Source organism: Coregonus clupeaformis, chromosome 30, assembly GCF_020615455.1.
Source record: "Coregonus clupeaformis isolate EN_2021a chromosome 30, ASM2061545v1, whole genome shotgun sequence".
NCBI classification, from domain to species: domain Eukaryota; kingdom Metazoa; phylum Chordata; class Actinopteri; order Salmoniformes; family Salmonidae; genus Coregonus; species Coregonus clupeaformis.
Window position 1 is genome coordinate 27,706,078 of NC_059221.1, and position 21,321 is coordinate 27,727,398.

At 43.6% G+C, this 21,321-nt stretch overlaps 1 protein-coding gene across 1 annotated transcript; it reads left to right on the forward strand.

Moving 5' to 3' along the window:
* The first annotated feature begins 884 nt into the window (after positions 1–884).
* On the forward strand, positions 885–19,723 carry ano11 (anoctamin 11). Its single transcript, XM_045209389.1, is given in 21 exon segments — positions 885–1,037; positions 2,686–2,793; positions 2,907–2,947; positions 2,949–3,032; positions 3,197–3,254; positions 4,933–5,043; positions 5,240–5,405; positions 5,712–5,802; positions 7,192–7,287; positions 14,243–14,387; positions 15,126–15,245; positions 15,638–15,736; positions 15,915–16,017; positions 16,391–16,502; positions 16,593–16,647; positions 16,782–16,879; positions 17,423–17,559; positions 17,962–18,167; positions 18,401–18,537; positions 18,867–18,957; positions 19,412–19,723. Coding segments are annotated over 21 exon segments (2,523 nt in total).
* Positions 19,724–21,321: the final 1,598 nt, after the last annotated feature.

The window sequence follows — 21,321 nt, forward strand, 5'->3', positions numbered from 1 at the left end:
TGGAAAGCAGCAGATGAAAAGCAAAAACCAAGAAGCACATGGGTTCTTCTGAATCAGAAAATCTCTGCAATTTTGGGGCATGAAAAATCGATCCCAATCCAACTAACAAAGCCGCACCCTGGTCCCTTATGGTTAGACCGTATCTATGTACTGGCATATTGGCAGTACTGATAAGTGACTTGGCTGTGAGAGAGGTGTGGCCATGCTGAAGGGGCTGGGCTTCTTCTAATGGCAATAATTCATTATTCATGAGTATGTGCCAGTGCGAGAACCAATACACATATTGTGTGTATTAATGAAGACTGGGGCAGGACACTCCGACAGGAAGATCAGAAAAGTCCCCCCATTTCATATGCCCTACAGCACTCTCTCCCTACCCTATAAAATCCTAGTAATTGGGTGTTACATTATTTACTGGCGTGGGGGCATGTGCATGTTTCCTCTGCTGAAAGTTGATGGAGCAAAACTCGGCTGCTTTTTTGCTGGGAGGATTACGGTATCCCACTCTGTTCGGCTCTCTCCCAGTGGAGGGAGGAGAGAAGGATGCAGAGAGAGGAGAGAAGGCAGAGATTACTGCAGATCCACCCGTTCTTCCCTTCCATTTCCAGCCCCCTCTCCACTGAGGTAGAAGTATCATCCTTTCCTTTCCCCGCTCCACTGGAATACCATATCCATTCTTCCTCTTCATTTTGATCAGATTTGAATGATAGCAATTTATTAATTATTTAAAACATTGCATGTGTACCTTCATCAGTGTGGGAGTGTCTAGGTACGGTACATGTGACATACAGTGTGTATGTTTATGCCTGTATGTTGTGTTTGGTGGGCCTTTGTGCAGACTGACTACAGACTGACACTCGCAGACCCTCCTCGTCTTCTTCACCATGCTAAGGAAGGGCTCGGAGTTGTTCCTGGCCACAGGAAGTGACAGGGAGGTGCTGTTGGATCTGGACTACGTGACGGGCGATCGGGGCGAACCCCAAACCACAGACCGCTATGGGAGTCTGCAGAACGGGGGCTTCATCCCACCAAGATGTGTAAGTATCCCCCACTCCCTCCCTGATCTCATCCTATTGCTGATGACCTGGAATGTTGAATGTTGCAGTACATCTTGAATGGGGTTTCTTACTGATTTGACTTCAAGTATTCTCCTCCTAGTTGTACTGATGTCGATATGATCTGAAAGATCATTGGCACTAAAAGCAGTATTTTCATTTTGACTAGAATGCTATTTTATGGTGATGTGATCTGGAATCCATATTGCGAATAGAAGCTTTTATGCTGTTGCCTATTGCAGTAGCTACAGAGTTAATACAGTTTTCTTGTCCTTTTTGTTTATCTGCTATGTAAATTGACTTTGTTATTCACCACTATGTAATGGAAATATTTTCAGCTTTCATCTGCAGTGGCTGCTTCTGATGAAGAGGATAATGATGAACCCATCTATGTGTGCTGCGATAGAACGAGTAGCCAACTGGCACAACCCCTAGGAGGGAACTACTTCAGAGATGGAAGAACCAAAATAGGTGCTTTTTAAGCCTTTTGTATATCTATACAATATTACATTCTATTTTATTTAGGTTAAATTGACTTGAATGTTTAACAAGTTGAATTGAATATGACATGTTTTACATTGCGTTTGTAATATATCCAATACAACTGAAATGCAAGATAGTCAGTAGAGACCAGCGCTCTCCAACTTCAGTCCTAGAGAGTTAATGGTTATGCAGGCTTTTTTTCCAACCCAGCACTAAGACACCTGTTTCAAATAATCATGGTCTTCACGCTGGACTTTCATCATTTGAATCAGGTGTGTTAGTGCATGGCTGGAATAAAAGCCTGCACACCCAGTAGCTTTCCAGGAACAGAGTGGCAGGTCCCTGGCAAGTAAGTAGCCTCTCACAAGCCTTTGCTTGTGCGAGCTGGAACGACTCATAGGAGCAGAAGCCTACCTCCTGTTTCTGTAGCATGAGGCAGCTTGATGTACGTACAAGCACACCCCCTGGATAGGACCTAGTTTATCGCAGGGCCTTAACCCCAATCTATCTCCTTAATGCTGAGTGCCAAGCAGAGATGCATTGGATCCCAGTTTTACAGTCTTTTGTATGACTCGTCCGGAGATCGAACTCCCAACCTTCCATTCTCAGGGTGAACACTAACCACAGGCCCACTGAGTTGGTCCATATCCTTGGTAACAGACAGTATAAAGAACAAGCCACCAATCAAACTCTAACCTGTGGCTTTGTCTGGCTGAACCTGAATCAGACTTTGTTCTAGTGTGGGAGGTGAAACGGAGAAAGCGTCGCTCCCGAAAGAGGGGGAGATTGGAGACCAGCAGTCAGGGGGTGGTCGGGGGCGGGCCAGAGGAGGGAAGCAGCAGGTCTGAACGGAGAAAGGCTCAGCTGGCTCGATGGCGGGACAAATTCACCCAAAACCTGCAGATTGCCGGCCTGCTGCTGGAAAAGGTAACATAATTGTTATGATGTACACTTCTAGATCACCTAGCTCAACAAGTGGTTAGATCGTGTTCCTACTTTCCCAATAACATTGTATTTGTATGTTACCGTAGAGAGGACAATTGTTCCTTCTTAATGCTAATGCTCTGTTGACAGTTCTACTGGTCAATCTAATACTGTACTAAATAATTCATAATTTTGTGACTGTTCTGTAATTGTTTGGCATTAGGATGAGACAGCGAGCGTGAAAAAATCTATCCATTATCTGAAACTTAGCGCCCCCTGGGATGTGTTGGTTTATTACGCAGAGGAGCTCATTCAAAGAGCGCCCCTACAGGTCAGTGCTAGTGCTACACTTTACGGTAGTGCAAAATATAGTAGTATAGAATACGGTAACACCAATACTATGGTGTGTTAAGTGTTACGAAGAACATTGTTTTTATGTCGCAGGCCCAACCAAACCCGGACTTCAATACGTCTGACCGGATCCTGCATTCCCAACGTCATGGCGCAGTCCATGCCCAACAGGCCACTGGACTACTACACTTGTGCCTTTCGCAAGTCAAAGATGGAGAAGTGAGTCCCTACATCCATCCCGGAAACTTCCTGATGTCGGTTTTGATTGAGGATTCTCAAACTTTAGTTGAACCACATTGCGTGCTGATCCTCATAGAGCTCTCTGTTACTGTATGTGTGTAAATGACTACAGGTTTAACTTGGCTCTGTTTGTCCCTTCTCAGGTTCATCGGCTTTGAGGACCATGACACTTACTTCACTAACACACAGAGACACCATATAGTGAGTGCATCCATTGACTTTTTTATATCTTTACCCATATGTTGTGTAACGATGGACGTACCCCAGATATACACTGAGTGTACAAAACGTTAAGAACACCTTCCTAATATTGAGTTCCAACCCCCCCTTTTTCCCTCAGAACAGCCTCAATTCATCGGGGCATGGATTCTACAAGGTGTCAAGCGTTCCACAGGGATGCTGGCCCATGTTGACTCCAACGCTTCCCACAGCTGTCAAGTTGGCTGGATGTCCTTTGGGTGGTGGACCATTCTTGATACACATGGGAAACTGTTGAGCGTGAAAAACACAGCAGCGTTGCAGTCCTTGATTCAAACCGGTGCTCCTGGCACCTACTACCATACCCCGTTCAAAGGCACTTAAACCATTTGCCTTGCCCATTCACCCTCTGAATGGCACACATACAAAATCCATGTCTCAATTGTCGCGAGGCTTAAAAATCCTCCCCTTCATCTACACTGATTTAAGTGGATTTAACAAGTGACATCAATTAGGGATCATAGCTTTCACCTGGTCAGTCTATGCCATGGAAAGCAGGTGTTCTTAATGTTTTGTGTACTCAGTGTAGATGGACATATATAGGCCTACCGACAGTGCCTTCGGAAATTATTCAGACCCCTTGACTTTTTCCACAATTTGTTACGTTACAGCCTTATTCTAAAATTGATTAAATTGTTTTTTCCCCTCATCAATCTACACACAATACCCCATAATGACAAAGCAAAAACAGGTTTTTAGAAAATTTTGCAAATGTATACAAAAATAATAATTGAAATATCACATTTACATAAATATGAGCTTTACACAGTACTTTGCTGAAGCACCTTTGGCAGCAATTACAGACTCAAGTCTTCTTGGGTATGACGCTACAAGCTTGGCACACCTGTATTTGGGGAGTTTCTCCCATTCTTCTCTGCAGATCCTCTCAAGCTCTGTCAGGTTGGATGGGGAGCGTCGCTGCACAGCTATTTTCAGGTCTCTATTTTCAAGTCCGGGCTCTGACTGGGCCACTCAAGGACATTCAGAAACTTGTCCCAAAGCCACTCCTGCATTGTCTTGGCTGTGTGCTTAGGGTTGTTGTCCTGTTGGAAGGTGAACCTTCACTCCAGTCTGAGGTCCTGAGCGCTCTGGAGCAGGTTTTCATCAAGGATCTCTCTGTACTTTGTTCCGTTCATCTTTTCCTCGATCCTGACTAGTCTCCCAGTCCCTGCCGCTGAAAAACATCCCCACCATGCTGCCACCACCATGTTTCTCCGTAGGGATGGGGCCAGGATTCCTCCAGACTTGACGCTTGGCATTCAGGCCAAAGGATTCGATCTTGGTTTCATGAGACCAGAGAATCTTGTGCCAAGCTTGTAGCGTCAAACCCAAGACGACGCAATGCTGTAATCGTTGCCAAAGGTGCTTCAACAAAGTGCTGAGTAAAGGGTCTGAATACTTATGTAAATGTGATATTTTATTTTATTTTAGTATTTTTAATAAATTAGCAAAGATTTCTAAAAAACTGTTTTTGCTTTGTCATCATGGTGTATTGTGTGTAGATTGATGAGGGGAAAAATTTGGAAAAAGTCAAGGGGTCCGAATGCGCTGTATATGTGGTCAAATAGGCTCTACGTCAACCTATGTCATTCTTATATGGCCAACTGGCAGTCCATGGCAGGTGTATGAGCTTCTGGCGAGGACGGTGTACGGCAAGAGGAAGCGAGCGGAGATGGGCGTGGCTCGACTGCTCAACGAGGGGGCGTACACTGCAGCGTTTCCCTTGCATGAGGTCAGACACATTCTTAATGTACCGCCACGCGCAAAGACGTGCCTATTACAGTAGTCTGTGTTAAATGTGTGTGTATGTGCACATGTGTGTGTGCTTGCATCCATGTGCGCGTGTGCGTGTACATGTGTTTGTGTGTGCGGCAAGTGTGTTTGTGTGTGTGCATGCGTACATGCATACCTGTGTGTGAGTTTCTCAGGGCCCCTTTGAGCTGCCAGCGTATGAGGTATGTCCAGATGAGCTCAACCAGAGGCAGGTCTTGTTCCAGTATTGGGCCCGCTGGTCTACGTGGTACAAGTACCAGCCACTGGACCACATCAGAGAATACTTTGGAGAGAAGATAGCCTTTTACTTTGCCTGGCTGGGTAAGCAGGATTCCTCATATTATATCTGATACAATACCATTATTTAATTCTGTACTGCTTATATGGTTATACTTGGTGGTGGGGGGATTCATGAAACTGAACACATTTAGAGGCACACATCATACTCAAGAAGACTTTGATGAAAGAAATGCTACAATGTCTATTCACTCTTATACCATGTCCATTTTTGTTAAGATATGTGGTCAATTTACCACAACAGTACAGTTTTGTGAGTAACCCCCATTGTGTTGTGTGAGAGAGAGGTGTTGAGGAGGAGGTTTGTGTCTCTCTGGTCCTCCTCTGTAGGGTTCTACACAGCCTGGCTGCTCCCAGCATCGGTGGTGGGGACCTTTGTCTTTGTGTCAAGAGACATGTCCATTGGGACCAAAACTCCTGCGTGAGTCCTGAAACTCCATCACTTGCAATGCTTTTCTAACACATTCATTCCTTTGGCTGTAATCAAGGTTCATGGTTTGAAAACTGTACAGTATAGAGCTCTTATTATAATTATCTTTACTACAAATAGAGGCAAAAAGATGGCTCAAAGTGATGTTACAATTTATACAAGTTACGCAGGCCGCCTGTACCAGTCTTAAGACATAATGCATTACCCATGAGAGTCCTCTTCAGTTTACCAATGCAGTACTTAGTCTGTTGCATTGCTTCGCTGAGTGTGTGTGTGTGTGCATGTGTGTGTCTTCTTATAGCAACATCACCCAGAATGCATCACAAACCATACCAATTACATAATTGACAATCAACTTCAATAAAGGCATGAAAAAGGTAAACAAAAATATTTAGGTAATATATTATAAATGATAAATATGAACACATCAATAATAGTGGTAAGCCATGTTTTAAACTTCAATAGAACACAGGAATATGAACATATACTTTAGCTTCCACGCAACACTCAATAAACTATGCACTCTAACGGTGTGGGGAAGCTAAAGTATACTGTTTGACCGTCAAACCTCGACCAGGAAGTAAGGTGTGTGTGTGTGTGTGAGAGAGAGTGAAAGCGTCTGTGTGTGCGTGCTTGTGTGTCCGTCTATGTGTGTGTCGGGGAAAATAATAATATAATATATGCCATTTAGCAGACGCTTTTATCCAAAGCAACTTAAAGTAATGCGTGCATACATTTTACGTATGGGTGGTCCCGGGAATCAAACGCACTACCCTGGCATTTTAAGCGCCATGCTCTTCCAACTGAGCTACAAAAGACCATGTCTTGTCAATGTTCCCTGTGTCTGCAATGTGTTTCAATGGCAACTGCTGACCATTGCTTTCGCAGTCATTTCGGTTACGCGGTAGTAAAATATGTGCAAAACTTTGTCACTTGTTTTTCTCGCCGTTTGTTTACACGCAGAATCTGTCCACGAGAGAATACTTTCTCGGGACCAGTGTTTGATGGCTTGGTGGTGACTCACAGTCAATTTACCAGGCCATAAAGATAGGGAGTCTAAAGATCCAATAACAGAGAGAAGGAAGAAAAGCATTGAGCCACTTACAGGCCCAAGGACATTAGTGTAACTCCTCATGTTCATTGTGGATTAGTGCTATCAATCACTGTACAATATAAAAGCCAGAGAGCCTTAGTCTCTGGTGATGTACTCTGTAGCAAGCAATCAAGGGATAATCATTTTCACATTACTGTAAATGCAAATGTGTCTGAAATGGCACCCTATTCACTATATAGTGCGCTACTTTTGACCAAGGCCCATAGGGAGTATGGACTGAAAGTAGTGAAGTCTGTGTATGTGATTCTGTGCCTGACTGTCCACAGCAAGGAGATCTGTAACAGTGGGAACAGCTGCCTGATGTGTCCTCTCTGTAAGACCTGCAAGGCCTGGAACATGTCTGATATCTGCCCCATGGTTAAGGTACTGTATGCTGGACATTTACAGTATATTTTTTATTGAACCTTTATTTTAACAGGGAAGACATGTTTAGACATAGGTCTCTTTTACAAATGTGCCCTGTATATATAACATAAATATACACATTACACCCAAACTTACCACTCCAAAAAGGTCTTGTTAACAAACTATCGTTTTGGCAGTCGGTTAGGACATCTACTTTGTGCATGACACAAGTAATGTTTCCAACAATTGTTTATAGACAGATTATTTCACTTATAATTCACTGTATCACAATTCCAGTGGGTCAGAAGTTTACATACACTAAGTTGGCTGTGTCTTTAAACAGCTTGGAAAATTCCAGAAAATGATGTCATGGTTTAGAAGCTTCTGATAGGCTAATTGACATAATTTGAGTCAATTGGAGGTGTACTTGTGGATGTATTTCAAGGCCTACCTTTAAACTCCGTGCCTCTTTGCTTGACATCATGGGAAAATCAAAAGAAATCTGCCAAGACCTCAGAAAACAAATTGTAGACCTCCACAAGTCTGGTTCATCCTTGAGAGCAATTTCCAAACGCCTGAAGGTACCATGTTCATCTGTACAAACAATAGTACCCAAGTATAAACACCATGGGACCACACAGCCGTCATACCGCTCAGGAAGGAGATACGTTCTGTCTCCTAGAAATTAACGTACTTTGGTGCGAAAGGTGCAAATCAATCCCAGAACAACAGCAAATGACCTTGTGAAGATGCTGGAGGAAACATGTACAAAAGTATCTACAGTGGGGAAAAAAAGTATTTAGTCAGCCACCAATTGTGCAAGTTCTCCCACTTAAAAAGATGAGAGAGGCCTGTACTTTTCATCATAGGTACACATCAACTATGACAGACAAAATGAAAAAACAAAATCCAGAAAATCACATTGTAGGATTTTTAATGAATTTATTTGCAAATTATGGTGGAAAATAAGTATTTGGTCGATAACAAAAGTTTCTCAATACTTTGTTATATACCCTTTGTTGGCAATGACACAGGTCAAACGTTTTCTGTAAGTCTTCACAAGGTTTTCACACACTGTTGCTGGTATTTTGGCCCATTCCTCCATGCAGATCTCCTCTAGAGCAGTGATGTTTTGGAGCTGTCGCTGGGCAACACGGACTTTCAACTCCCTCCAAAGATTTTCTATGGGGTTGAGATCTGGAGACTGGCTAGGCCACTCCAGGACCTTGAAATGCTTCTTACGAAGCCACTCCTTCATTGCCCGGGCGGTGTGTTTGGGATCATTGTCATGCTGAAAGACCCAGCCACGTTTCATCTTCAATGCCCTTGCTGATGGAAGGAGGTTTTCACTCAAAATCTCACGATACATGGCCCCATTCATTCTTTCCTTTACACGGATCAGTCGTCCTGGTCCCTTTGCAGAAAAACAGCCCCAAAGCATGATGTTTCCACCCCCATGCTTCACAGTAGGAATGGTGTTCTTTGGATGCAACTCAGCATTCTTTGTCCTCCAAACACGACGAGTTGAGTTTTTACCAAAAAGTTATATTTTGGTTTCATCTGACCATATGACATTCTCCCAATCCTCTTCTGGATCATCCAAATGCACTCTAGCAAACTTCAGACGGGCCTGTACATGTACTGGCTTAAGCAGGGGGACACGCCTGGCATTGCAGGATTTGAGTCCCTGGCGGCGTAGTGTGTTACTGATGGTAGGCTTTGTTACTTTGGTCCCAGCTCTCTGCAGGCCATTCACTAGGTCCCCCCGTGTGGTTCTGGGATTTTTGCTCACCGTTCTTGTGATCATTTTGACCCCACGGGGTGAGATCTTGCGTGGAGCCCCAGATCGAGGGAGATTATCAGTGGTCTTGTATGTCTTCCATTTCCTAATAATTGCTCCCACAGTTGATTTCTTCAAACCAAGCTGCTTATCTATTGCAGATTCAGTCTTCCCAGCCTGGTGCAGGTCTACAATTTTGTTTCTGGTGTCCTTTGACAGCTCTTTGGTCTTGGCCATAGTGGAGTTTGGAGTGTGACTGTTTGAGGTTGTGGACAGGTGTCTTTTATACTGATAACAAGTTCAAACAGGTGCCATTAATACAGGTAACGAGTGGAGGACAGAGGAGCCTCTTAAAGAAGAAGTTACAGGTCTGTGAGAGCCAGAAATCTTGCTTGTTTGTAGGTGACCAAATACTTATTTTCCACCATAATTTGCAAATAAATTCATTAAAAATCCTACAATGTGATTTTCTGGAAAAACATTTCTCAATTTGTCTGTCATAGTTGACGTGTACCTATGATGAAAATTACAGGCCTCTCTCATCTTTTTAAGTGGGAGAACTTGCACAATTGGTGGCTGACTAAATACTTTTTTCCCCCACTGTATGTGAGAATGCTATTCATTGACTACAGCTCAGTGTTCAACACCATAGTGCCCTCAAAGCTCATCACTATGCTAAAGACCCTGGGACTAAACACCTCCCTCTGCAACTGGATCCTGGACTTCATGATGTGCCGCCCCCAGGTGGTAAGGGTAGGTAACAACATATCCGCCATGCTGATCCTCAACACGGGGGCCCCTCAGGGGTGCGTGCTCAGTCCCCTCCTGTACTCCCTGTTCACCCATGACTGTATGGCCAGGCATGACTCCATCACCATCATTAAGTTTGCCGATGACACAACAGCGGTAGGCCTGATCACCGACAACAACGAGACAGCCTATAGGGAGGTCAGAGACCTGGCCGTGTGGTGCCAGGACAACAACCTCTCCCTCAACGTGATCAAGACCAAGGAGATGATTGTGGACTACAGGAAAAAAGACCGAGCACACCCCCATTCTCATCGACGGGCTGTAGTGGAGCAGGTTGAGAGCTTCAAGTTCCTTGGTGTCCGCATCACCAACAAACTAACATGGTCCAAGCACACCAAGACAGTCGTGAAGAGGGCACGACAAAACCGATTCCCCTTAAGGAGACTGAAAATATTTGGCATGGGTCCTCAGATCCTCAAAAGATTCTACAGCTACACCACCGAGAGCATCCTGACTGGTTGCATCACTGCCTGGTATGGCAACTGCTCGGCCTCTGACCGCAAGGCACTACAGATGGTAGTGTGTACGGCCCAGTACATCACTGGGGCCAAGCTTCCTGCCATCCAGGACCTCTATACCAGGCGGTGTCAGAGGAAGGCCTTAGAAATTGTCAAAGACTCCAGCCACCCTAGTCATAGACTGTTCTCTCTGCTACTGCATGGCAAGCGGTACCGGAGCGCCAAGTCTAGGTCCAAGAGGCTTCTAAACAGCTTCTACCCCCAAGCCATAACTCCTGATAATCTAATCAAATGGCTACCCAGACTATTTGCATTGCCCCCCCCCCACCCACCCCTCTTTTACGCTGCTACTATTCTCTGTTTATTATCTATGCATAGTCACTTTAATAATTCCACCTACATTCACCTCGACTAACCGGTGCCCCCGCACATTGACTCGGTACCGGAACCCCCTGTATATACCCTCACTATTTTTACTGCTGCTCTTTGATTATTTGTTACTTTTATTTCGTATAATGTTATATAGTATTTTTTTGCTATTTTTTTTGGTATTCTTTCTTAAAACTACATTGTTGGTTAAGGGCTTGTAAGTAAGCATTTCACTGTAAGTTACATACATACATTACATTTACATTTAGCAGACGCTCTTATCCAGAGCGACTTACAGTTAGTGCATACATTATTTTTTATTTATTTTCATACCCCATGGGAATCGAACCCACAACCCTGCCGTTGCAAACGCCATGCTCTACCAACTGAGCTACCTCCCTGCCGGCCATTCCCTCCCCTACCCTGGACGACGCTGGGCCAATTGTGCGCCGCCCCATTGGTCTCCCGGTTGCGGCCGGCTACAGCAGAGCCTGGATTCGAACCAGGATCTCTAGTGGCACAGCTAGCACTGCGATGCAGTGCCTTAGACCACTGCGCCACTCGGGAGACTGCGCCAAGCAAGTTCTACACCTGTTGTATGTGACAAACACAATTTGATTTGATTTGATTTGAAAAGCATTTCAATTAACAGATGTGCCTTGTTAAAAGTTAAATTGTGTAATTTCTTTCCTTCCTAATGTGTTTGAGCCAATCAGTTGTGTTGTGACAAGGTAGGGGGGGTATACAGAAGATAGCCCTATTTGGTAAAAGACCAAGTCCATATTATGGCAAGAACAGCTCAAATAAGCATAGAGAAACGACAGTCCATCATTACTTTAAGACATGAAGGTCAGTCAATATGGAAAATGTCAAGAACTTTGAAAGTTTCTTCAAGTGCAGTCGCAAAAACCATCAAGACCTATGATGAAACTGACTCTCATGAGGACCGCCACAGGAATGGAAGACCCAGAGTTACCTCTGCTGCAGAGGATAAGTTCATTTGAGTTACCAGCCTCAGAAATTGTAGCCCAAATAAATGCTTCACAGAGTTCAAGTAACAGAAACATCTCAACATCAACTGTTCAGAGGGGACTGTGTGAATCAGGTCTTCATGGTTGAATTGCTGCAAAGAAACCACTACTAAAGGACACCAATAAAGAAGAAGAGACTTGCTTGGGCCAAGAAACACGAGCAATGGACATTAGACCGGTGGAAATGTGTCCTGGTCTGGTCCAAATTTGAGTTTTTTGGTTCCAACCACTGTGTCTTTGTGAGATACGGTGTGGGTGAACGGATGATATCCTCATGTGTAGTTATTTCCGTAAAGCATGGAGGGGAAGGTGTTATGGTGTGGGGGTGCTTTGCTGGTGACACTGTCTATGATTTATTTAGAATTCAAGGCACACTTAACCAGCATGGCTACCACACCATTCCACAGCGATACGCCATCCCATCTGGTTTGGGCTTAGTGGGACTATCATTTGTTTTTCAACAGGACAATGACCCAACACACCTCCAGGCTGTGTAAAGGCTATTTTACCAATAAGGAGAGTGATGGAGTGCTGCATCAGATGACCTGGCCTCCACAATCCCCTGACCTCAACCAAATTGAGATGGTTTGGGATGAGTCGGACCGCAGAGTGAAGGAAAAGCAGCCAAGTGCTCAGCATATGTGGGAACTCCTTCAAGACTGTTGGAAAAGCATTCCAGGTGAAGCTGGTTGAGTGAATGCCAAGAGTGTGCAAAGCTGTCATCAAGGCAAAGGGTGGCTATTTGAAGAATCTCAAATATAAAATATATTTTGATTTGTTTAACACTTTTTTGGTTACTACATGATTCCATATGTGTTATTTCATAGTTATGATGTCTTCACTAATATTCTACAATGTAAAAAATAGTAAAGATTAAGAAAAACCCTACAAGGAGTAGGTGTGTCCAAACTTTTGACTGGTACTGTATATATACAGTGCCTTCGGAAAGTACTAAGACCCCTCCACATTTTGTTACGTTATAGGCGTATTCTAAAATTGATCAAATAAACACATTTCCTCAGCAATCTACACACAATACCCCATAATGACAAACCAAAAAGAGGTGTTTAGAAATGTTACCAAATGTATTAAATTTAAAAAACAGAAATACCTTCTTTACATAACTATTTGCTATGAGACTCGAAATTGAGCTCAGGTGCATCCTGTTTCCATTGTTCATCCTTGAGATGTTTCTACAACTATATTTGGAGTCAACCTGTGGTAAATTCAATTGCTTGGACATGATTTGAAAAGGCACACACCTGTCTATATAAGGTCCCACAGTTGACAGTGCATGTCAGAGCAAAAAACAAGCCATGAGGTCAAAGGAATTGTCCGTAGAGCTCCGAGACAGGATTGTGTTGAGGCACAGATCTGTGCCAAGGGTACCAAACCATTTCTGCAGCATTCAAGGTCCCCAAGAACCCAGTGGCCTTCATAATTCTTAAATGGAAGACGTTTGGAACCACCAAGACTCCTCCTAGAGCTGGCCGCCCGGCCAAACCGAGCAATCGGGGGAGAAGGGCCTTGGTCAGGGAGGTGACCAAGAACTCGATGGTCACTCTGACATAGCTCCAGAGTTCCTCTGTGGAGATGGGAGAACCTTCCAGAAGGACAACCATCTCTGCAGCACTCCACCAATCAGGCCTTTATCGTAGAGTGGCCAGACGGAAGCCACTCATCAGTAAAAGGCACATGACAGCCCGCTTGGTGTTTGCCAAAAGGCACCTAAAGGACTCCGACCATAAGAAACAAGATTCTCTGGTCTGATGAAACCAAGATTGAACTCTTTGGCCTGAATGCCAAGCGTCACGTCTTGAGGAAACCTGGTGGTGGCAGCATCATGCTGTGGGGATGTTTTTCAGCGGCAGGGACTGTGAGACTAGTCAGGATCGAGGGAAAGATGACGGAGCAAAGTACAGAGAGATCCTTGATGAAAACCTGCTCAAGAGCGCTCAGGACCTCAGACTGGGGCGAAGGTTCACCTTCCAACAGGACAACGACCCTAAGCATACAGCTAAGACGACGCAGGAGTGGCTTTGGGACACGCTCTGAATGTCCTTGAATGGCCCAGCCAGAGACCGGAATTGAACCCAATCGAACATCTCTGGAGAGACCTGAAAATAGCTGTGCAGCGACACTCCCCATTCAACCTGACAGAGCTTGAGAGGATCTGCAGAGAAGACTGGGTGAAACTCCCCAAATACAGGTGTACCAAGCTTGTAGTATCATACCCAAGAAGATTCGATGCTGTAATCGCTGCCAAAGGTGCTTCAACAAAGTACTAAGTAAAGGGTCTGAATACTTATATAAATGATATATTTCCATTTTTTATTTTTAATAAATTTGTTATATTACAATTTCTAAAAAACGTTTTTTGCTTTGTCATTATGGGGTATTGTGTATCGATTGATGAGGTAAAAAAAATATTTAAAACATTTTAGAATAAGGCTGTAACGTAACAAAATGTGGAAAAAGTGAAGGGCTTTGAAGACTTTCCGAATGTGGTGTGTCTGTGTTGGCTGGTGGGCTACCTGTTTGACCACCCCGGGACAGTCTTCTTCAGTGTGTTAATGTCCTTCTGGGCAGTCACCTTCCTGGAGTACTAGAAACGCAAGATGGCCACCCTGGCTCACCACTGGGACTGCATGGACTTCCAGGAGGAGGAGGTCTGGATTAGAGCCAATTCATTAAAGGATTTTCATTAATTTCAATTTCTATACTTTTGTAATTCTGTGATATGTGTGAGTGAGAAAGTTACAGAGGGTCAAAGATCATACCCCCAAGACATGATATCCTCCCCTGTTATTGGTAATGGTGAGAGGTTAGCATGTATTGGGGGTATGATCTTTGACCCTCTGTAACTTTCTCACTCATCATTATTCACAATTCATTCAGGATTATCCGTAATCATGGTAGCATCCACATTAATGTGTTTAGAAACTATTCTTATTTACAACAAAAGGGACTCAAAAATGGCACAATATATTATTTACCATTTCTATTGGGCACAAAATAATCTCAAACAAAACCAAAACTAACTGTAAATACATCCAACAAGTTTGGAGAGTCAATTGCGTACTAGGAATATGGGACCAAATACTACGTTTGACTACTTTATAAGAATCTTAAGGGGTGTCAATAATTTTGAGCCCTACCTTTTTGAGAGAGAAAAAAGTATTACTTGTTAAACAAAATCTTTCTCTGAGCAATTGTATTAGTATAAAAAATAATTATATTAATATAATGTCCCTTTTTTTCTTCTTTTTTTTTTAGCATACAACATAGCTCAGTATTTGAATTATTTATTTTATACAGTCATTATTGCTAATCTTTATCAAGGGTGTCAATAATTCCGGACCCCACTGTATGTTCCACATTGGTGCATGGCATGTGTTTGTATCTAGGAGCGTCCGCGGCCTGAGTTTGCGGCCATGGCTCCAGTGACGGGAGTGAAAGAGCCCTACTTCCCAGAGAAGGCCCGGCTGTCCCGCATGCTCACTGGCTCCATGGTCATCATCATCATGGTAAGACACTGAGTTTTACTCTCTTTGTGTCCTTTGCTTTGTGTTTATTGATGTGGCAGAGCACACCAGGGGTAGCCGGGTACCAGATCTGCCACTGTCACTGACATGACAATGACTAAAGGAGTTGGTATTACGGCACAAACAGATCTTGAACAGTTATTCATTATCATGAGACCTGACCAGTTAAAATTCAAAACCCTCCTTATAGGCTAATACAGAAATCCCAAAGTTGTTCCTGGCCAGGCCACACGGTCAGGGAAAACGTTGTACCCTAGTGGAAAAGGTGAGGAAAGGATGCCATTTTAGTGTACTGTATTTGAGGTGTAGTTGAACTAATATTCATCTTATTCACCTCACTTCTCTTTCCTCTGTCTACCCCTGTCTGTCCCCAGTTGTGTGTGGTGATGATCTTCCTGGTGACAGTGATCATGTATCGTGGGATAGTGAGTGTGATGATGTACCGCACAGGCAGCGTTGTGCTGCGTACTCAGGTACAGCACAATACACTCTGCTCTGATGAATAAAGCTGCTGACACTGGATCAGAATACCCTTCAAAACACCTGACAATGGGTGACATCCGCCATTTAGCTAATGCCAGCAGATACGTTAGCTCAGATTGATACATTAGCTCAGATTTTCTGTGTGTGCGCGTGTGTGTGTTCCCTCAGGCAGGGAACATTGCCAATATCTCCAGCAGTTTGGTGAATCTGGCCCTGATTCTGCTGATGGGGCAGGTCTATACTGCGTTGGCACTGCAGCTCACTAAATGGGGTAAGAACACAGCCCTCAGCCACCTCCCTATCTGCCTCAGCCAATACACTACCAATCAATACATCTACCCACAGAGAAATCTACTTCCTTGGGTTTTGATTAAGCGTCTGCATCTATCACAGTGGCCTCAAAAAGAAAACATTGTCTATCAGATAAGTGTGAAGACTATTTAAAAACTTAGCAGTATATTGAAAGTGGTGGTGTATAGTCCAAGATTCAAATGCCATTACAGTACAGCAGATACATTTTGTTCCTGTAACGTGCATTTCATGTATAATCTTACCCTCAAAGGTTTTTACCTTTCTCTGGTGGAATAACATTTGTTTAAAGATTTTTGACGAATTGATTTTATTGTTTTTGGATGTTTGGACAGAGATGCACAGAACACAGACACAGTACGAAGACGCGTTTACCTTCAAGGTGTTTGTGTTCCAGTTTGTCAACTTCTACTCCTCTCCCTTCTATGTGGCATTCTTCAAGGGAAGGTACTGTTTATTATAGCATGATGCTACTGGTATCTGGCTGGTTTGACACCCCTGCAATAGACCAACCATTTGTATCTATTCCAATGGCAGGTTTGTGGGATATCCTGGACACTATGGTACCTTGCTTGGTATGAGAAATGAAGATGTACGTTTTCAGAAATGACAACCCATATTTGCATACACAGAGCCATGTTCTCATAAAGACCTTTTCACGTTACCGGTATATTTATGTTGGATGGATTTATTTTTGTCTCTCTACTTTGTGTGTGTGTGTTTCAGTGTGGTCCAGGGGGTTGTTTCATTGAACTGGCTGAGCAGCTCTTCATCATCATGGTGGGGAAACAGCTCATCAGTAATGTTCAGGAGTTTGTCATCCCGTAGGTTTCCTCCCTGACTCTCCTACTATTAACTTGAGGGCAAATCCTAGTTTCCACTTAGGTCGAATTTTCATTTATCCTACCATTGACATCATTGGATTACTAAGTGAAATTAGACTTAAGTATAGGATTCACCCCTCACTGATTCTGTCATCCTTTATCTCACTCCTTTGGCATGAGTATAAATAGCCTGGTAGCACAATTTGCTTTGCTTTAGCCAACCCTTCTCTTGTCCATATAGCATGACAATGAAGAGTTGGCTTAAGGACAAATACATTTGGCTACTAGTGTTTGCCTCTGATTTTGTTTCCTACAGTGTGAGAGTCTCCATGGTCTCTGTATAATGATAGGAACTCTGTGTGGGTGGTACAATGTGGCTTTAGTATACTGTACTGCAGTATTGGGCCAGCCGGCAAAGGAGCTATAGTGGTGGTGCAGTAGATGCTGAGAAATGCTCTATTTGCATTATTCTTACACCCCTCTCCTCTCATTCTTGCTTTCTCTCTCCTGTCCTCTCTTCTCTTCCTGTCCTCCTCTCCTCAGTAAGGTGAAGGCATGGCAACAGAAGAGGGCGCTGAATAAGGTGCGTGGAATGCAGGCATCCCAGGAGCCTCGGCGGTGGGAGGAGGACTATCAACTGGTAGAGTGTGAGGGCCTGTTTGAGGAGTACCTGGAAATCGGTAAGACAACAACAACAACAACCACACTCTGAGGGTTAGTAGTAGGAGTCCTTTTTCCATCCGAATAGATTACTTGTGGATTTTGATTTATATTGCATACAAGCCATTCAATCTTTGAAGGCTAAAAGTGAAATGAAATACATCAAGTGTTATAAAAGTTATCAAATCCATCAAGCAAAAATAACTCAAAACTACACGAGCAAACAAAGAACAAACACAAAAGGGTTTTGTAAACATACAAATTAATACATCTTCCTGTGTCAATATTTAATAAATAGTTTGTTCTTACAAGTGGATATTGTTGATCTATTGTGGATGCATTACTTTGTCTTACATTATCATCCTAATTTCACCCTCCTCGGTAGGGTTGCTAACCTCTGACATTCTCCATCCATCCCACAGTGCTCCAGTTTGGATTCATCACCATATTCGTGGCGGCGTTCCCCCTGGCGCCACTCTTCGCCCTGCTCAACAACTGGGCCGAAATGCGCCTGGATGCCCACAAGTTTGTGTGCGAGTACAGGAGGCCCGTGGCCGAGCGCGCCCAGAACATCGGCGTGTGGTTCAACATCCTGGAGGCCTTGTCGCACCTGTCCGTCATCATCAATGTGAGTCGCATTGTGATGACCTCATCACCCGTGTGCTGTATTTTTTTCAATTCCAAAATTGGTCTGGAAATATCTGGTCTGAAAACATCTGATAAACTTAGATTTTGTAATGTCCCTTTAAGCAGTATATTGAAAGGATTCTAATATTATTATGTAGTGTTTTTATAATTTCTGTTCATTTTAATTTACTGTACCATCTAAAATGCTTTTGTATGTCAATCTACCCCTTTCAGGCTTTCTTGATCGCCTTCACGTCAGATTTCTTACCGCGACTGCTCTACCAGTACAAGTTTGACAACAATCTGAACGGATATGTTAATTTCACTCTGGCCTATGCTCTGCCCAGCTACACCAGCCATCCCATGTGCAGGTAATAGTGATCATAAATACACACTGGAACACACTATAGTAGATACAGTATAGTATAGCTGTTGTATATACTTTAAGGCATAGTTCAGTGACATGTTTAGATATGTGATTCCGTAGCAATCCACAGTTTAGTTTTGTTAGACTAGCCACTGCCAACAAATGCTTATATTAGGATTTTTATACCAAACTCCCATGCAAGTCAAACTCCCCTGTTTAGCATGTTTTAAATTTCATCTCCAAGTCTTTCCAGTAGAGGGCAGAATGGGTGATGTTGACAACCCTGACCTGTTGTTGACAACCATGAATGTGTGTGCTCTGTGTTGCCTGTAGATATAAAGCCTTTAGGGACAACAATGGAAATTACACCCTGGTTTACTGGGAACTCCTGGCTGTGAGGTTAGGCTTCATCATCGCTTTCGAGGTACTCTGTATGTCTGTCTGTCTGTCTGTCTGTCTGTCTGTCTGTCTGTCTGTCTGTCTGTCTCTTCTTTCCACTTACTCCTATATATAACCTGTGCCTTTTGCATTCTTTCCTTATACTGTGCCATGTCCGTCTTTCTATTAATTACTTGTTCTGTCCTACCCTCTTATCTACAACCTGTGTATGTTATTGTGTACCTGTGATAATTTGAAGCTTGCTAATCTTTGCCTCCCAGTCTTTTACAAGGTATTTTATTATTTTATATGTTATCACCTTTACTCTATTGATATTAGTCTCCTCAGAATCCTTCTTCTTCTGCTGAGGTTTCTGTCTAGTTTCACCCTATGTCTTCTTTTCCATCTCTCTCTCTCTCTCTCTCTATTTATCCTCCTTTACCTACCTGTCACCGCCAATGTATGCTCTTTTCCCTCCATCCCTCCCTCCCTCTCTCCAGCACGTAGTGTTTTTCGTCCTGCGAGCAATAGACTGGATGGTGCCGGATGTCCCTGAGTCTCTGGAGCTGAAGATGAAGAGAGAGCGCTACTTGGCTAAGCAGGCCCTGGCCGACAACCAGGAGGCCCTGTTCGTGAGTCAGCGAGCCCCGGCCTCCAGCCCAGGTCAGTGGAACATGCCGATGCTCACACACCCTCACCCTCACTTTTCCTCCTTCGGTTCAGTTTTATCCCTGTTATATTATATTAGTGGTTACTCATTAGCTAGGGCTCCTGTTCATTTGAAACTACACACACATAAAGTAAGTCATTAAGGATATAAATTGATGACTCAGGGTGAATCCCAAATGGCACCCTATTCCCAATGTAGTGCACTACCTTTGGAAAGGGCGCCCATAGGGCTCTGGTCAAAGTAGTGCACTATATATAGAATAGGGTGCCATTTGGGACACAGACAGTATCTCATTGGATCCAGTGTACATTTCCTGGAGTATTAAGGGCAGTGAAACCAGAGAGAGACATGTTGCAGTAACTGCTTGACTGGATTTATCGATTCTAATGCTGCTGCATAAGTAGTGAAAGCAGTGGTGTTAATAAGTTGCATATTACACTATCAATGAAACCAATTTGGTCTTCAGAAATGAATTCCAGACTTTATAGTCTTTTATTGACTTTATAGCCCCCACCCCCCATACACACACACACACACACACAAACACACACAAAAACCACTGAGCCTTCACTGCTCAAGTTAGCAGCAGCTAGCATGTTTGCTCTGTGATTCACACTCAGTAAAAAAAAATACACAAAAAACACGCACGTGCACACACACAGTGAGAAAAGCAATGACTAAAAACTCACAATGTTTAAAGGCTGGGCTCACTACAATGGTCATAATATGGCGACAGAAATGCTAAAGTGTTCAAAGCCAGACCCATACATCCTTAACCTAAGTTATTGCATCCATAAGACTTTTCCCCTGGCATGTGTAGGCTCTCTCTCTCATTGCATCCCATCAGACTGGTGCTTGCTCGCCCATTGTTTCTCGTTGTGGTCCTGTCAGTGGTGTAGTGGTGGGTGTGCATCCCCGTGTTCTGACCATGCCATTGTGGTATTTTTATTTTTTATCTTTTTATTTTACCTTTATTTAACTAGGCAAGTCAGTTAAGAACAAATTCTTATTTACGATGACGGCCTACACCGGCCAAACCCGGACGACGCTGTAGTAGTTGTGTGGTAGTTGTGTTTCTTGTCGTGAACGTCCTGGATGGGGTGAGTAGAAATTCTCACTCCTGCAGTCTGTTAAGCTTCTAAGTAATATATATTGTGATGTCACGAGAGGCTACACAGCTTTCAGCGGGATTGCTCAAGTAGTGCAAGGAGACCAGGTTCAACCAAAACAAGGATTTTATTAAAGGTCTTGGGAAACTAACGAAAGTATAACACAATTCTGTTCTCTGGTGGCTCTTTAAGGGTTAACAGTTCAGGGATGTCTCTTCCACATCCAAAATCATAACTCTCCCTCGCTCAAATAACTTTTCCCCAGTCTTACTGTATTCCACGTTGCAGCTAGTGGCCAACCCAGCAAAACGTCCTTCCAAATGTCCCACACGTATTTCCACAGGTGCATATATCCAAAGGTGAGTATTTCCCAAAGGTAAGTATCTCCAAACCCTTATATTCCTCATGGAAGTGGACGTGCAGCACTCTTGTCCTCCAGAGAGCCCAGCTTGGAGACTGTCTCTTCCCTTCAACAAACCTTCAGCTCATCAGCTCCTGATTGGTTTCAGCTGCGTGGGAAGATTGGCCATAGAGGGTTGGAGTTCCCGACCATACCAGCAGATGGAGCCATAGCTGTCTGGGTTTGCAGCCACCTCAGGGGGATGTAACGTCCCTCCAGGACACAGCCTCT